The sequence below is a fragment of the Triturus cristatus genome, chromosome 11 (genome assembly GCF_964204655.1).
Source record: "Triturus cristatus chromosome 11, aTriCri1.1, whole genome shotgun sequence".
In the NCBI taxonomy this organism is placed as follows: domain Eukaryota; kingdom Metazoa; phylum Chordata; class Amphibia; order Caudata; family Salamandridae; genus Triturus; species Triturus cristatus.
In genome coordinates, this window is record NC_140594.1 from 1,149,298,083 (window position 1) to 1,149,311,872 (window position 13,790).

At 49.6% G+C, this 13,790-nt stretch overlaps 1 protein-coding gene across 1 annotated transcript in view; it reads left to right on the forward strand.

Moving 5' to 3' along the window:
- The window catches only part of LOC146788618 (uncharacterized), a 192,113-nt gene that overhangs the window by 170,495 nt on the left and 7,828 nt on the right, over positions 1-13,790 (forward strand). Inside the window, 2 exon segments of the mRNA XM_085633186.1 lie at positions 650-687; positions 11,938-12,047. Coding sequence (XP_085489312.1) covers positions 650-687; positions 11,938-12,047 — 148 coding nt within the window.

The following is a 13,790-nucleotide window of genomic DNA, read 5'->3' on the forward strand; positions in this document are numbered from 1 at the left end:
CGATGAAGACCATGTGTATTTAATTTAAGTCTAAAACCGCATTTCTGCTCTTTTTCAGACAGTGTTCTGCTAGCTACACCATGGTCCCATGGACTCCTCATATCCAGACAAGAGAACAAAAAGCAAGACTAGTAATGAGGAGCAAGGGACGGAGAGCTATAGGTTGAAGAGTTATTCAGACATTCAGAAACCCAGTTATGCACCCGTCATTCCTCACCTATAAATTCTTCATCACAAAGATCTCAAATAGTGGAATGTTCAGAAAACTAAAGCTGCGGGACATCTGACGTTACCAGCCAGTCTCAGACAAGTTAGCTAGCTTTGCATCAGACTCCGAGTGTGAAATTACAGAAAAATGGGAGTACAAAAATGATTGAGCAAAATAGTTTGAGGAGGACAAGGCTGAAAAGTATAGAAATGTGAGAGATAGAGGGACTATTGGTAAAGGATAGATGAGGAAAGCATGTGGTAGAAGAAAGGAATTGGGAGAGACGTAAAAAGAGCAAATTAAAAGAGAGTGGTGGCATTGAGAAAATGTAAAACTGAGAATGAGCAAGACAATATGCAATGTCTTACTGTAAAATTATTCGTAAAATCTACTTATAATAATATTTGTTTTTTTACTTTTTTGTCTCTTTTTCTTTAAAAGTTTCTTCCAGACCAGCTTCTATGAAAAATCTCTTACTGGTAAGTAGAAGCTCATGGTTTGAATGGTTTGCATCATGATCTCAATGAATCCATGAATTGTAAAATTATTTCTCTCTGGAAACACATCAGCTGCAACAGACCAAGATGTGAGCGAGGTTGAGCGTAGATACTCCAAATAGAGGAATTGTCTTGGGGAGGAGGTAATTACGTAATAAGGTGCAAATTTTTTTTTGTGACGCACCAGCAGCAAATTTTTCTGCCCCATATTTACAAGGACAGGAAACTCCACCCTGGGTGGCTTTTCCTGTCCTTGTAAATACAGCCCCTTTACACGCAACACTTTGCGTTAAAGGGGCGTTCCATGGGTGTTGCTGTGGGTGTTCTCATGCAACACTCATGGAGCCAGACACATTATCAGATTTACAAAACATTGTAAATCTGGAAATGCGTGTGAATGCTACGCCTGGAGGCGTAGGGATGTGCAACAAGGAGAAATGTATTCATTTCTGCTCGTTTTGTTCCCTCTTTCTATGCGTGCTGCATTCTGCAGCACACGTAGAACGAGGAAGTAACCTTGAATGATTGTTTATGTACAGGAAGGTGTCCCATCCTGCACATAAACAGTCCTTTAAACAAGGACGCATTGCAAGTTCTATGTGTGCTAATGCAGCACACATAAAAGTTGTAAAACTCCAATTCTGATTGTTTATGTGCAGGAAGGGAACCTTCCTGCACATAAACAATCATCCCCATGATGCAGACATCCTTGCACCATGGTGCAAGGGTGCCTGCGTCGGGGCATGGCAGCAGTTTGTGCACCAGCAAAGGGGGAAGCACAGAGATGCAACATATTGTTGTAAGTATGTCGCGTCCCTAGGCTTCCAAACTATCGCAGCGCATACTACTTGGCCTTCTCTGCAGTGTCACCCACATATCGTTTGCCTTCACCACTCCTTTTTGTTGCTGAACTCATTTTAGGTGGCCTTAGGACTCTGTGTACTTTCCAACGGATTGAGTTAGTAATAAATATTTCAAAATATGCAACATTTTAATTTGTAGATATTTGTAAAGTGGAGATACCATTTATTAAACTTAATATTGTATCCCAGTGCTTTCCTGTGGAACAGTCCCTCCCACTACTGTGGAAAATAGCTTTCAAGCTATTTTCACTATAAGAAAATACTGTAATACTGTACTGTAATACTTTAAAATACCATGCACTCTGCCCTGTAGGAAGTAAGAACTACTTAGGGTGACATATAAATATTCAAAATGAAGGTTTAGGCCTGTCAAAAGGGGTTATTTTGACACATTGTGTTTACAGTTTAAAACTGCGCATCTAGGCTATGGGCCTTATTATGATGTCGGTGGGACAGGTACCGACAGGCCGTTGGTGGCAGTCCCACAGACATCCAGGATTAAGGGCCAACAGACGCTTTACGATGCGAATAGTCAGACCGCAGCGGTCAGAGGGACACACCGATGCTTCCGGCAGGCTCAAGGATCCCGTCGAGGCGTCGACGGACCGTAATCCCTACAACGAAAGTGGTGCCTGCACAGGCACTGCTGTAGAGATTAAGATACCCATGGAAAGGCTGCCGTAAAGGGACTTTGAGAGCCCTTAGAAGAGTCTCCGTCCCCTGTAGGCCTCTGCTAGGTGGCCTGGGGAGGCACATGTGGTGCCCCCCAAACATCCATGTACCATGTGCCAGGCACCACATGGTGCCTGGCACATGGATGCTTCAAAACATCCTTTTTTCTATTGGGGCTTGTGCTGCAGACCTTTTATGGGTCACAACACAAGCTACAATAGAAAAAGGTTTTTTTACCGGCTGCCTACACGGCAGTCACATCCTAGTCTGGTGGGTGGGACAATAACTGTTGGATGCTCGTACAGCTACCATCGTAATAAGGACAAAAATTGGTAGAGCTGGACACATGCTTTACAGTACCCCTAAAGTGATAGCACAGTGAGCGCTACTGTCTACTGGTACCATTTGCATGACAGGCCCTGGATACATTTGGCCCCATTTAGTAGAGATTTATAAGCTAATACAATTAACTAATCAGGTGCTACCAATTTTATCATTTTGAAAGAAGAGCACAAGCACTTTAACATTGGTTAGCAGGGGTAAAGTGCTCATAGTCTATAGCCAGCCTAAAGAACAAGTTACTTACCTTCGGTAACGATATATCTGTAAGAAACATTAGTTAGTTAGATTCCTCACCTTAGAATATCCCCAGGCGTCAGGCTGGATCCCGCAAGATTTTTCGCCAGCAATACACTTGCGCGTCGCTAGGCGTCGTCTGCGGCTCCGCGTCCGTCGTCGGCGTCGTGATCGCCGGGATGACATCGTCGGAGTACTTAGACACCGCCCTCGCGCGCTGACGTCAGTTCTTGTACATAGCTTTCCGCACCAGGAACACAGAGCCATGCAAGAGACCGACACTAGTGCCAAAAATCTAGGGTCCTGAAAGGGATGACCTATACCCTAGATATCGGTTCGCAGAACGGGGAGGATGGGTGGGGCGGCGAGGAATCTAACTAACTAATGTTTCTTATAGATATATCGTTACCGAAGGTAAGTAACTTGTTCATCTGAAAGAAACACGTTAGTTAGATTCCTCACCTTAGAATAGATACCCCAGCAATACCAACCCCGGTGGTGGGCTGCGAACCAAGATCACACCAGAAAGTCCTGGAGAACAGAACGGCCAAAGAAGCCGTCCCTCCGGACTTGGCTGTCCAGGCAATAATGTTTGGCAAACGTGTGTAGAGAGGCCCACGTTGCTGCCTGACAAATGTCCTGCAAGGGGACTCCCCGGCCCAGAGCAGCCTTCGCCGCTGTGGCCCGAGTGGAATGGGCCCTCAGCCCTACAGGAGGTTCCTTTTTAGCTAAGGAATAACAGGCCTTGACACACAAAACGGCCCACCGAGAGATGGTTCACTTGTGCATCGCCCACCCCTTCTTAGCGCCCACGTAGCCAACAAAGAGTTGGTCGTCCACCCGGAACTATTTGGTGCGGTCCAGATAGAAAGACAGCGCCCGCTTTGGGTCCAGACGGTGGAGCCTCTCTTCCTCTTTCGAGGGATGCGGAGGCGGAAAGAAGGTGGGCAGTGTAACAGACTGGCCGATGTGAAAGGCAGTTACCACCTTAGGGAGAAAGGAAGGACGAGTCCTGAGAACAACTTTGTTCGGATGGACAGAAAGGAAAGGAGGCTTACAAGAGAGAGCCTTAAGCTCACTCACCCTTCTAGCAGAGGTGATGGCAACCAGGAAAGCAGTCTTAAGAGTCAGAAGATGAAGGGGACAATTATAAAGTGGCTCAAAGGGAGCGCACATCAGATAGGTCAACACTAGAACCAAATCCCACAGAGGCATTACGAAAGGGACAGGAGGAAACATGTGAGTAATGCCCTTAAAGAATCGAGAAACAACAGGGGATTTGAAAAGAGAAGGCTGATCAGGAAGCCGTAAGAATGCAGAAATAGCTGAAAGATATCCCTTGAGGGTGCCCAGAGCAGAGCCCTGCTGGGCCAGGGAAAGAAGAAAAAGGAGAACCTCAGAAAGAGGGGCGGAAAGCGGATCCACAGCCTTTGCTGTGCACCATGCCACAAATTTGTTACACCTGCAGGCGTATACCGATTTTGTGGTGGGACGCCTGTGAGAAGTTGGCCTGATATATGATGTCACTAGTTCTAGTGTACACCTTGTATCAGTCCAAACAACCCTTATGGTGATTGGTTGTAAAGTCAACCTTATAGACCAGCTATCCTAGTGGTAGCATGGACAAGAGCAGTCTTAGGCTAAACTCTGTATGGCATGTGAAGCCAGCTGTTATACCATTATAGTCCCTTGAATACCAAAAGAAAGGACACCACACCAAGTATATATAAAGTTTAGAATGTATTTATTCTAGCATATACCCTCAGCACTCTTTATGAGGTCAGAGGTCTAAGTACAAACAATTTCTTAAGTAGCATACGTTAAGTTACACAGGAAAATACAGGGGCATATTATCAAGCCAGGCGATAAAATTATCGCCGTTTTAGCGGCAGTTTTCTGCCGCTAAAACGGCGATAATGGGCTTGATAATATGCTCTATGGAATTCCAATTGAAGCTCATGTTAAATGTGAAGGACATCTAACATGGACTTCAATTGGAATTCCATAGAGCATATTATCAAGCCCATTATCGCCATTTTAGCTGCAGTTTTCTGCCCCTAAAGCGGCGATAATTTTATCGCCTGGCTTGATAATATGCCCCACAGTTAGGCCCAGGGGCCACGCAAACCATATACTAAGAAAGTGGTATAAGTACCACTTCACGAACAGGGAGTAGGCCTAGGGCCTAGAGAATCGCTGGGGCTACACTACCCTACCAAGAGTTAGGAAGTGGGAGGCCCACAGGAAGCGTGTGCAGTGTGGAAACACACAAGCGGGTTACATTAAAGTCAATGGGAATGTAAAAGATAGAAATAGGGAGAATAAGGACACTTCCGGAGGAGCTAGGAGGAAGCAACTCAAGACTTAGACACTTGGATAGTCAATATCCACTGGAGCACCGGAGTACTCGCGTTACCTCACCCACAGGAGACGGGTGCATAGGTGTGAAGGTGTGTCGGGTGTCGTCGCTGGATCCTATGGATGCCTGAAGAACAGATGCTGGCAGGCGGCCAGGAGGAAGATGTCCGGTGGATCCAAGGATGGATCTTGAAGGAAGAACACCTGCAAGCAGATGGGACAAAGTCTGGGTCACTAGCCAGTGACCGTGTGGAACCAGGAAGGAACCAGGCGATGTCGTGCAGAACACAGGTGATGTCTGGAAGCTTGTCTTTGCAGCTGCGTGGACCAGGAGGCGTCGAGGACAACCAGAACCAGGATACGAGCTATCCCACAAAGGATCTTGCTGTTGGCGGTGTGGACGTCCCGATTGGAGTCAACAAGCCTTGGTAAAGGCAACCCACGCAGAAAGGGAAATTCGTTTCAGGTGCAGACCAGGAAGGTCTGGGGTGCTTTTCTTTCACAGGGAAGCAAGGGCCAGTCTGGGTGAACCAAACCAGCAGTGGAAAGTCAAAGGTTCGTCGTCGCAGAGGCTACTAGCCAACGGGCCAGCAACCGGATAGACGTGTCGAGCAGGGAAATGCAGAAGGGCCCCACGCAGAACTCGTGGAGTGTGGAGGGCTGATCTTTGGTGCAGATGGTGCTTGGGGTTGGGGCTTCTCAATCCCCAGAGTACAACTTTGAGGATGCCTCAGAAGCTGCACTGGAAGCTACTAGACAATTTTCCCAGGTAGCCAGTCCCACGTCTCTCGTCGTCTCCACGGATCTCAGCTCGGCTGTGGATCAGGGTCAGAGAAGTCTGGAAGTCAAGGCGCTGGTTGGGCTCTGCAGTCGGTTCCTCATAGAACTTTGGCAGAAGCAAACGGCAGGTTGCTTGATGGTGCCTGTTTGCACAGGGTGATCACTCCTTGGCCACAAGGGAGATTCTTCAGTCTTCTTCTTGTCGTCGAATGTCGAAGGTCCAGAGTTTCATGTCTTGTTTCAATTCAGGATAATCCAAAGTCCTAGGGACTCAGCTCCCACTCTTATACTAATCTGGGGGGCTGGGTTACCTGCTAGGTCCCTCCTATGGGTGGGACCAGGGAGGGGGGTGGTTACACCCCCATCCCTTTGTCCAGTTTTCCGCCAGGACTGGGGCTGGAGTGCCCCAGCACCGGTTTGAACCGGGCTATGCATGGGACACCTTGTGTGCCCCAGGCAGTGTCTCGTTTCTTTCATCCCTCCCTGCCCCAATACACTAAGTCCTGTCTGGGGTGGTGCTAGCACCTCCCAAGGCAGGAAACCTATTGTACAAGCCTCCCTCGCTGGAAGCACTCCCAGCAGCAGGAGGTCAGACTTGTGTCTGTGGCAGCAGCGTCCATTTTGTGACGCTGGGGCTCTGGTTAACTTTAACCGGGTAGTAGGATTTCAACATGTCTTCCCCTCTAGAAGGGGGGAATACTATCCTCACCACCAGAAATGGTGTGGGGGTAGTATTCCAAAGTGTTAGACACCTTACACGACATGTTTTGATAAAGCCAAACCATAGTTACCATAACCGCAAGGATTATAAGGCACTTTAAGAGTATATGGTAGGCGATATCATAGAACAGCTATAAGGACATGGTTCCGAAAGCTGCAGACAGGCTCAGCTCACGCTAGAGCACCATCTCACATGTTACCAAGCACTCTGCCTCCAGGATTGTTAAGGCCTGCTATAGGAGTGGCTGACAGGTTACCCATGTGTCTATATATAAGGTAGGTATAGGGATACTACACCTAAGCAAGGGGTGATTACACAACCTTGCCCCAGCTGAGTGATCAGCCAGTTGTGTCACGATGGAAGGCCAGCCAGGGGTGGCATAATACATGCTGCAGCCCCTGGTAGGCCTAGGGTACACCTATGCCCTGGGTACCTAAGGTACACTGTACAGGGTCCAATAAGGTGATCCTTACCAATTGGGTTATGTACCTAAAGTACATAGTATGAATTTAGAGAGAGAACAGCTGGGCTGTGGGTCTGATTAGCAGGCCAACAGCCACATCTAAGTCGAAAACCAGTGAAGCAAAAGCAAAAAGTGGGGGTGACCATAGGAAGCAGACCCTACTCTCCTACAATGCCTGGCTGCCAGAATAACATTGCAGACTTCAGGAGGCAAGTCAAATGGCATCATCTGCCGCCGCTCAATCTCCACTCATGGAGGTGGAGGCTGGACAGGTTCGGGTGGAGGACCGTCCCCTGCTGCTGAAACAGAAGATCCTCCTGAAGACGCAGTCGAATCGGGGAATCCATCGATAGACTGAGTAGCTGGGGATACCAGTATCTTCGTGCCCAATCCGGAGCCACAAGGATGACTTGGGCTACGTCGCGCCTGATCTTCTTCAGCACTCTGGGCAGAAGTGGTATAGGCGGAAAGGCGTACAACAGACCGCAGCTCCACTCGCGACAAAAAGCGTTTCCGAGCGAGTGCCGCCTTGGAAATTCCAACGCGCAGAACTCATGACATTGCGCGTTCTCTTCGGTGGCGAATAGATCTAACCAAGGCTCTTCCCACTGCCAAAAGAGGCCTTGTGCCACGTCCGAGTTCAGACGCCATTCGTGATCCATCATGCACCGGCGGCTGAGTTCGTCCGCCCTGGCATTCAGAGAGCCCGCCAGGTGTTGAACCACCAGGGTAATGCCCTGATGTTCCAGCCATGTCCAGAGGCGTAGAGCCTCCTCACATAGGGTCCATGACCCCAACCCGCCCTGTTTGTTGCAGTACCACATGGCGGTGGTGTTGTCTGTGAACACCTGCACTGCACTTCCCCGGACAGAGGGAAGGCATGCTTTCAGTGCAAGCCGGCTCGCCCGCAGCTCCAATAGGTTGATATGGAGCCGGGACTCTGCCGGAGACCAGAGGCCTCTGATCTCCGCCTCTCCCATGTGGCCCCCCCATCCCAGGAGGGACGCATCCGTCACTACTGTATGCTCTGGTTGGGGAAGGGAGAGGGATCTGCCACTGACCCAATCGCGGTCCGTGAGCTACCACTGCAACTGGCTTGCAGTGCCCTCCGAGATCAAGACATGGTCGGACAGGTTGCCCCGACTCTGGGCCCACTGAAACTTCAGGTCCCACTGCAGAGCCCACATCCGCCACCGGGTGTGATGTACCAGCAGGATGCAGGAGGCCATCAGACCCAGAAGCCGCAGCACCAACCTGACCGAAACCCGGGATAGTGGCTGAAAGATCAGAATCAGAGCCTGAATATCCCAAACCCGCTGTTCCGGAGGATAGACCCGGAACTGCGCCGAGTACAGAACTGCTCTGATGAAGAGGAGCTTCTGGGAGGGACTCAGATGCGACTTCGGCACATTGATGGAAAACCCCAGCAAATGCAGGAGGTCGGCCGTAGTCTGGAGGTGGGAGACGACTGCCTGGGGCGAGCCCGCCTTTAGCAACCAGTCGTCGAGGTAGAGGAAGACTGGAACCCCTAATCTGCGCAGGTGAGCTGCGACCACCGCCATCACTTTCGTGAACCCCCGAGGGGCACTGGTGAGGCTGAAGGGGAGCACGGTAAACTGAAAGTGCTCGTCGCCTACCATGAACCCAGGTAACGCCGGTGGGCCGGCAGGACAGGGATGTGGAAATAAGCGTCCTGCAAGTCCAACGCTACCATCCAGTCTCCAGGGTCTAGGGCAGCCAGAATCTGAGCTAAGGTTAGCATCTTGAACTTCTCCTTTCGGAGGAAGGCGTTGACGCTCCTGAGGTCCAAGATATGGTGTTGGCCCATTTTCCCCTTCTTGGGAACCAGAAAGTAGTAGGAGTAACATCTCCGACCTACTTCTGGGCCAGGAACGTGCTCGATGGCCCCCTTGGCCAAGAGGGCCGTAACTTCCTCCCGCAGAAGTTTCAAGTGATCCCCAGACATGTGGTGGTACTGCGGTGGCATGGCTGGAGGGGTCGCCTCGAAGGGGAGAGAGTAACCCCATTCGGACGATTTGCAGCACCCACCTGTCCGATGTGATGGTACGGCAGTGGAGCAGGTGATGGCGAACTCTGCCTCCCACTGGCGTGGAATGGGCCTGAAAGCTCGGGCTAGGAGGGCTTTGAGGCGGATGCTGCTGGGGTAGATGTGGACGGACTGGCTCTTTGTCCCCCTGCTCCGCCTCGGCAGAATCCACGTCCGCGACTGCTTTGAGACTGGGTCTGCGGCCTGTGGCTAGACGGACGTGAGAGGGCGCCCCTTCCTTGGCCACGAAAGGGGCAAAAAGCGGAAGTTTGCGGGCGTGGGGCCGAGAGGCCCAAGGACTTGGCCGTAGCCCTGGAGTCCTTAAAGCGCTCCAACGCACTATCCGCTTTGTCGCCAAAAAGCCGACGGCCATCGAAGGGCATGTCCATGAGGGTGCTCTAGACATCCCCGGAGAAATTTGTGGACCTCAGCCAGGCGCAATTGCCCTGCCTAGCGAGTCTGTTGTGTCCAGTACACATCGGATTGAATACTGTGCCGCATCCCGCCCCTCGGCAAGAGCCTGGGCGAGCCGTGTCCGGGCCTCCTCCAGACACTGGGGCAGCACGTCCTCCACCGTATCCCACAGAGAGTGGGAGTAACGGTCGAAAAGGCACGCGGTGTTGATAGACCGCAACCCCAAACCAAGGGAGGAGAACAGCTTCTCCCCAAACTGTTCCAACCTTTTGGATTCTCGATCCGGGGGAGCGGACGGGAAGGAGGTCTGGGAGGTAGAGGCCTGGATAACCAGGCTCTCGGGGGTGGGGTGCACCGACAGAAAACTGGGGTTGCCCGGTGCAGGGCGGTGGCACCGGGGCATGTTCCGGTCCACAGGAGTGACTGTGGAGGGCTTGGACTAGGTGCCCATCAGAACATCGGTCAGTGCTTCATTGAACTGCAGCAGAGGCTCCGAGGAGCTAACCGGCGGTTGAAGCACTTCAGTGAGGAGATTAGTCCTCATGGTCACAGCAGGAAGCTCCAGCCCGAGGGCTTTGGATGCCTTGCGCAGCACCACAGAATACGTAGCACCCTCCTCCGTAGCCACGGAGGGAGGAGAGATGAAGCCAGTGTCAGGGGCGGTATCAAGACCACTGGCATCCCCCAGTTCGTCTTCCGAGTCCTGAGATAACTGGCACTGCTGTGCTAGAGGGTCCTCAGACCCCTCCCAGTCGTCTCCGTCATCCGACTCCTGGTATACAGGTGGAAGGGCCGGAGCCGGGCGGAAGATGAATCTGTCATCCATCGGCACTGCTCCGACGCCGGGCCCGGACCAGGACTAAACCGGGGAACGACGTCATCCGAAGGTGGCACCGGGAGCGGCACTGGAGGGGTCGGCGTCGGTGGAGGGACCATAAGGTCGACCGGCGTCAACGGGGATCCAGGCCTTGATCCCGCGGGGGCCTGCGGCGTCGGGACCGGCGTCGACGGCGGGGCCAGGCTCCTCATGGCCATGAGGAAGTCTCTGATCTCCGCCGTAGTCGCGTCAGACCCAGGGACCGGAGGGTATGGGGTCGGACGGGGCTCCTGCAGCTCTGACGGAGCCGCGCGGGTGGTGCCACCTGAACCCTCAGCCGAGTCGCGCGACCGGCTAGGGGAGTCAGAAGAGCGATGTCGCCTCTTCGACTTCTTCTTACTGTGCCTCGACTTACCTGAATGCGAGGACTTTGACCCCGACGAGCGTTGATGGCTGCAGCTCCGCGACCGGTCCCTCGACCTCCTCCTCGACTGGGACCGTGAGCGGCGGGGAGCCGACTGCCGGATCTCGAGTAGCTTGCAGGACCGCTCCCGCCTAGCCTTCGAGGTCAAGGCCCAGCAGTCGAGGCATGACTCTGCTTCATGGTCAGCCCCAAGGCAATAGAGAGACCGGCGGTGGTGATCCGTGACCGACATCAGTCCAGGCATCCCTACTGGTACCAGAGTCGAGGTCGACTGGAAATGGAACCAAAAGAGTTCAAAAAGTTTAGTCAAAAAGTGACTAAAAGGGTATGCTCTTCCCGGATCGGCGCTTACTGGCACGGAAAAAAGAAGAAATGACGTCAGCGCGCAAAGGCGGCGTCTAAGTACTCCGACGACGTTATCCCGGCGATCACGACGACGGACGCGGAGCCACAGACGACGCCTAGCGACACGCAAGGGTATTGCTGATGAAAAATCTTTCCCGATCCAGCCTGACGCCTGGGGATATTCTTAGTTGAGGAATCTAACTAACGTGTTTCTTTCAGATATAGGGTTCAGCAAAATGGCAAATAAATCTAGGGCAGATCTGCAGAAAGGCCAACCTTACCACAATGGCTAATAATTGGGAACAGTGTGAAACTTTGCTCATGGTATAAAATACATGCACTACAATAGTTTCTAGGATTCACAATTCTAATGTTTCATTAGCAGATTTATGTGTGTGCGTGTGTTTGGATTTTGTGAAATCAGGGGAAATGTTTCTTGCCATCAGAGTGCTGAGCGTGGAACATTTTAAAGCTTCCCATCAACCCTGGCTGTGCCAAAAATTAGATATGCTCATAATATTGATTCCAAAATGTACCAGCCAAAGCAAACCTTATGCTGAGCAGCCACATTGTTTAATGGAACTCACTGATTTCACACCCAATAAAGTACCTATTGTTGTTGACTATCCGCCAAAGTTGCCTACAACATAAAACAAATCCTATTCTGATGGGGAATGTGCTTACATAACAAGAGCACCTAGAACGTGGGTCCTTCACTATTTTTTGCAATTAATTCTCTTTGACTTCTTCAGGTTTTCAAAGGTTTCAGGACACAGATTTGACATCATTATCCACTCCGAAAAACACCCCAAAACTCCTCAACTGGAAACCCAGACTTGATCTTGTGAATACGTCAATGAAGGTATGCATAGATCAAAGTGAGTGATCTAACACCATGCAAATTTCCAGCAAATGTGATGCAATTATTTCCATGTGATGTGTGATCTGAACTCTAATTTACTTGTTTATTCCTTTTATATTTCCACAAATCAAGAAATGCACTAGCTCTGGTTCAAAGAGGTTATACCTAAAATGTAACAGTGCACACTGCTCCGCAGATATCTTCACAGGCTTCATACAGTCACCAATATAAAAGATAAAGAGGCCCGCAACAGTCGGACCTCGTGAAACATAGAGGCATGGATAACTTGAGGGCTGGATTCTGCAAAATAAGCATAGATGTAAAATGTATCTCCTGTGCTACTGTAAATTTGCAGGTTGGTAGGACTACCTGCACCTAAGAATAGAATCTCATTCATACAGGTAATAAACCAAAGCGGTTCTGATGCATCCAATTGTCGGCCCGGTACAACAATCCACAACTTATTGACAACCACATACAATGTTTGAAAATGTGATATGTATATGGGTGTCATTAGCCTTTATCTAGTGGAAAGCAGCATTTACATTGCATGCGTTGTACCGCATGCAATGTAACATCACATATTCCTTGTGGGAAACAGCGTTTACATCGCATACGGTACAATGCATGCGATTACAACGCTAACCATTACACAAGTCGTTTCTACAACTTGCTGTAGGGGGCACTCTAAACTAAGGAATAGTATAATTTACTATTCCAACACCTTCTCTACTGCTGCGCATGCTGGAGTTGGAATAGTAAATTATACTATTCTTAAGTGCAGCACGCCCCCTACAGCAAGTTGTAGAAACAACTTATGATGTAATGGTATGCATTGTAACAAGGCGTTGTAATCACATGCGTTGCATATGCAGCAAAAAAGACAGCCCTTGGCTCAATTTTATTTTTATTTAAATTATTTACATTTCCAAAATAGTAACTTCAAAACTCTCCCCAAACTGAGATTTATAAAGCCAACTCTTCCACCAAATTTGTCTGTACAAATAGACCTGCTGTATTTAATGTACAGAGACATTAAATAATATTAATTTTTCATGTGTGAGTAATTAGGTTGGTGGTTGACTGGGGTGTGAGCCCTGATCAAGCAACAGCCACAATTCCTTGAGGAAGAACCAAAAAAGTTATTAAATTAACTTGTGCTTAATCCTCGGTAGTTTGACACAAATAACAATCAGGCAATGTGTAAGGTATATATGCAGCACACTAACATTAATATATTGGAAACAGAACAAAAGAAAAATCACAAACCAGTTTAGAAAAATAGAGTCAATTGTAATGAATTATTTGACACCAGAACAACAACATTTCAATCAGTAGAACAGGAGTTATGATTTTGTAAAGTTTTTTATGAAAAGTAGCACATAAAAGTGCCAACCGCAGGCATCTAGTCTCACGAGACCAAGTCAAAGTCGAAAGTTTAGGCCATTCACACTGGAACGCAGTTCAAATACAAGGAATCAGTTGGGCCTGGTAAGTGCTTACCTTCAGACTTCAAAAAATTCTTAAAGACAAATTCCTGAGACAGTAAAATTCAGCAGGACAAGGCTGGGGGGGGGTGTCTGAGGATTGAGCGTTATCATCTGTTGGCCTTGGGTCAAAGCCATGGCAAAAATGTCTATGTTTGGATGTAGTTGCCAAAATGGAAGCTGAAAATCTCCAGCATCACTTCTGATAGTCCTTGGTGCAGGAGAAGATGCAGGGCTCAACAGCAGGGCTGACCTC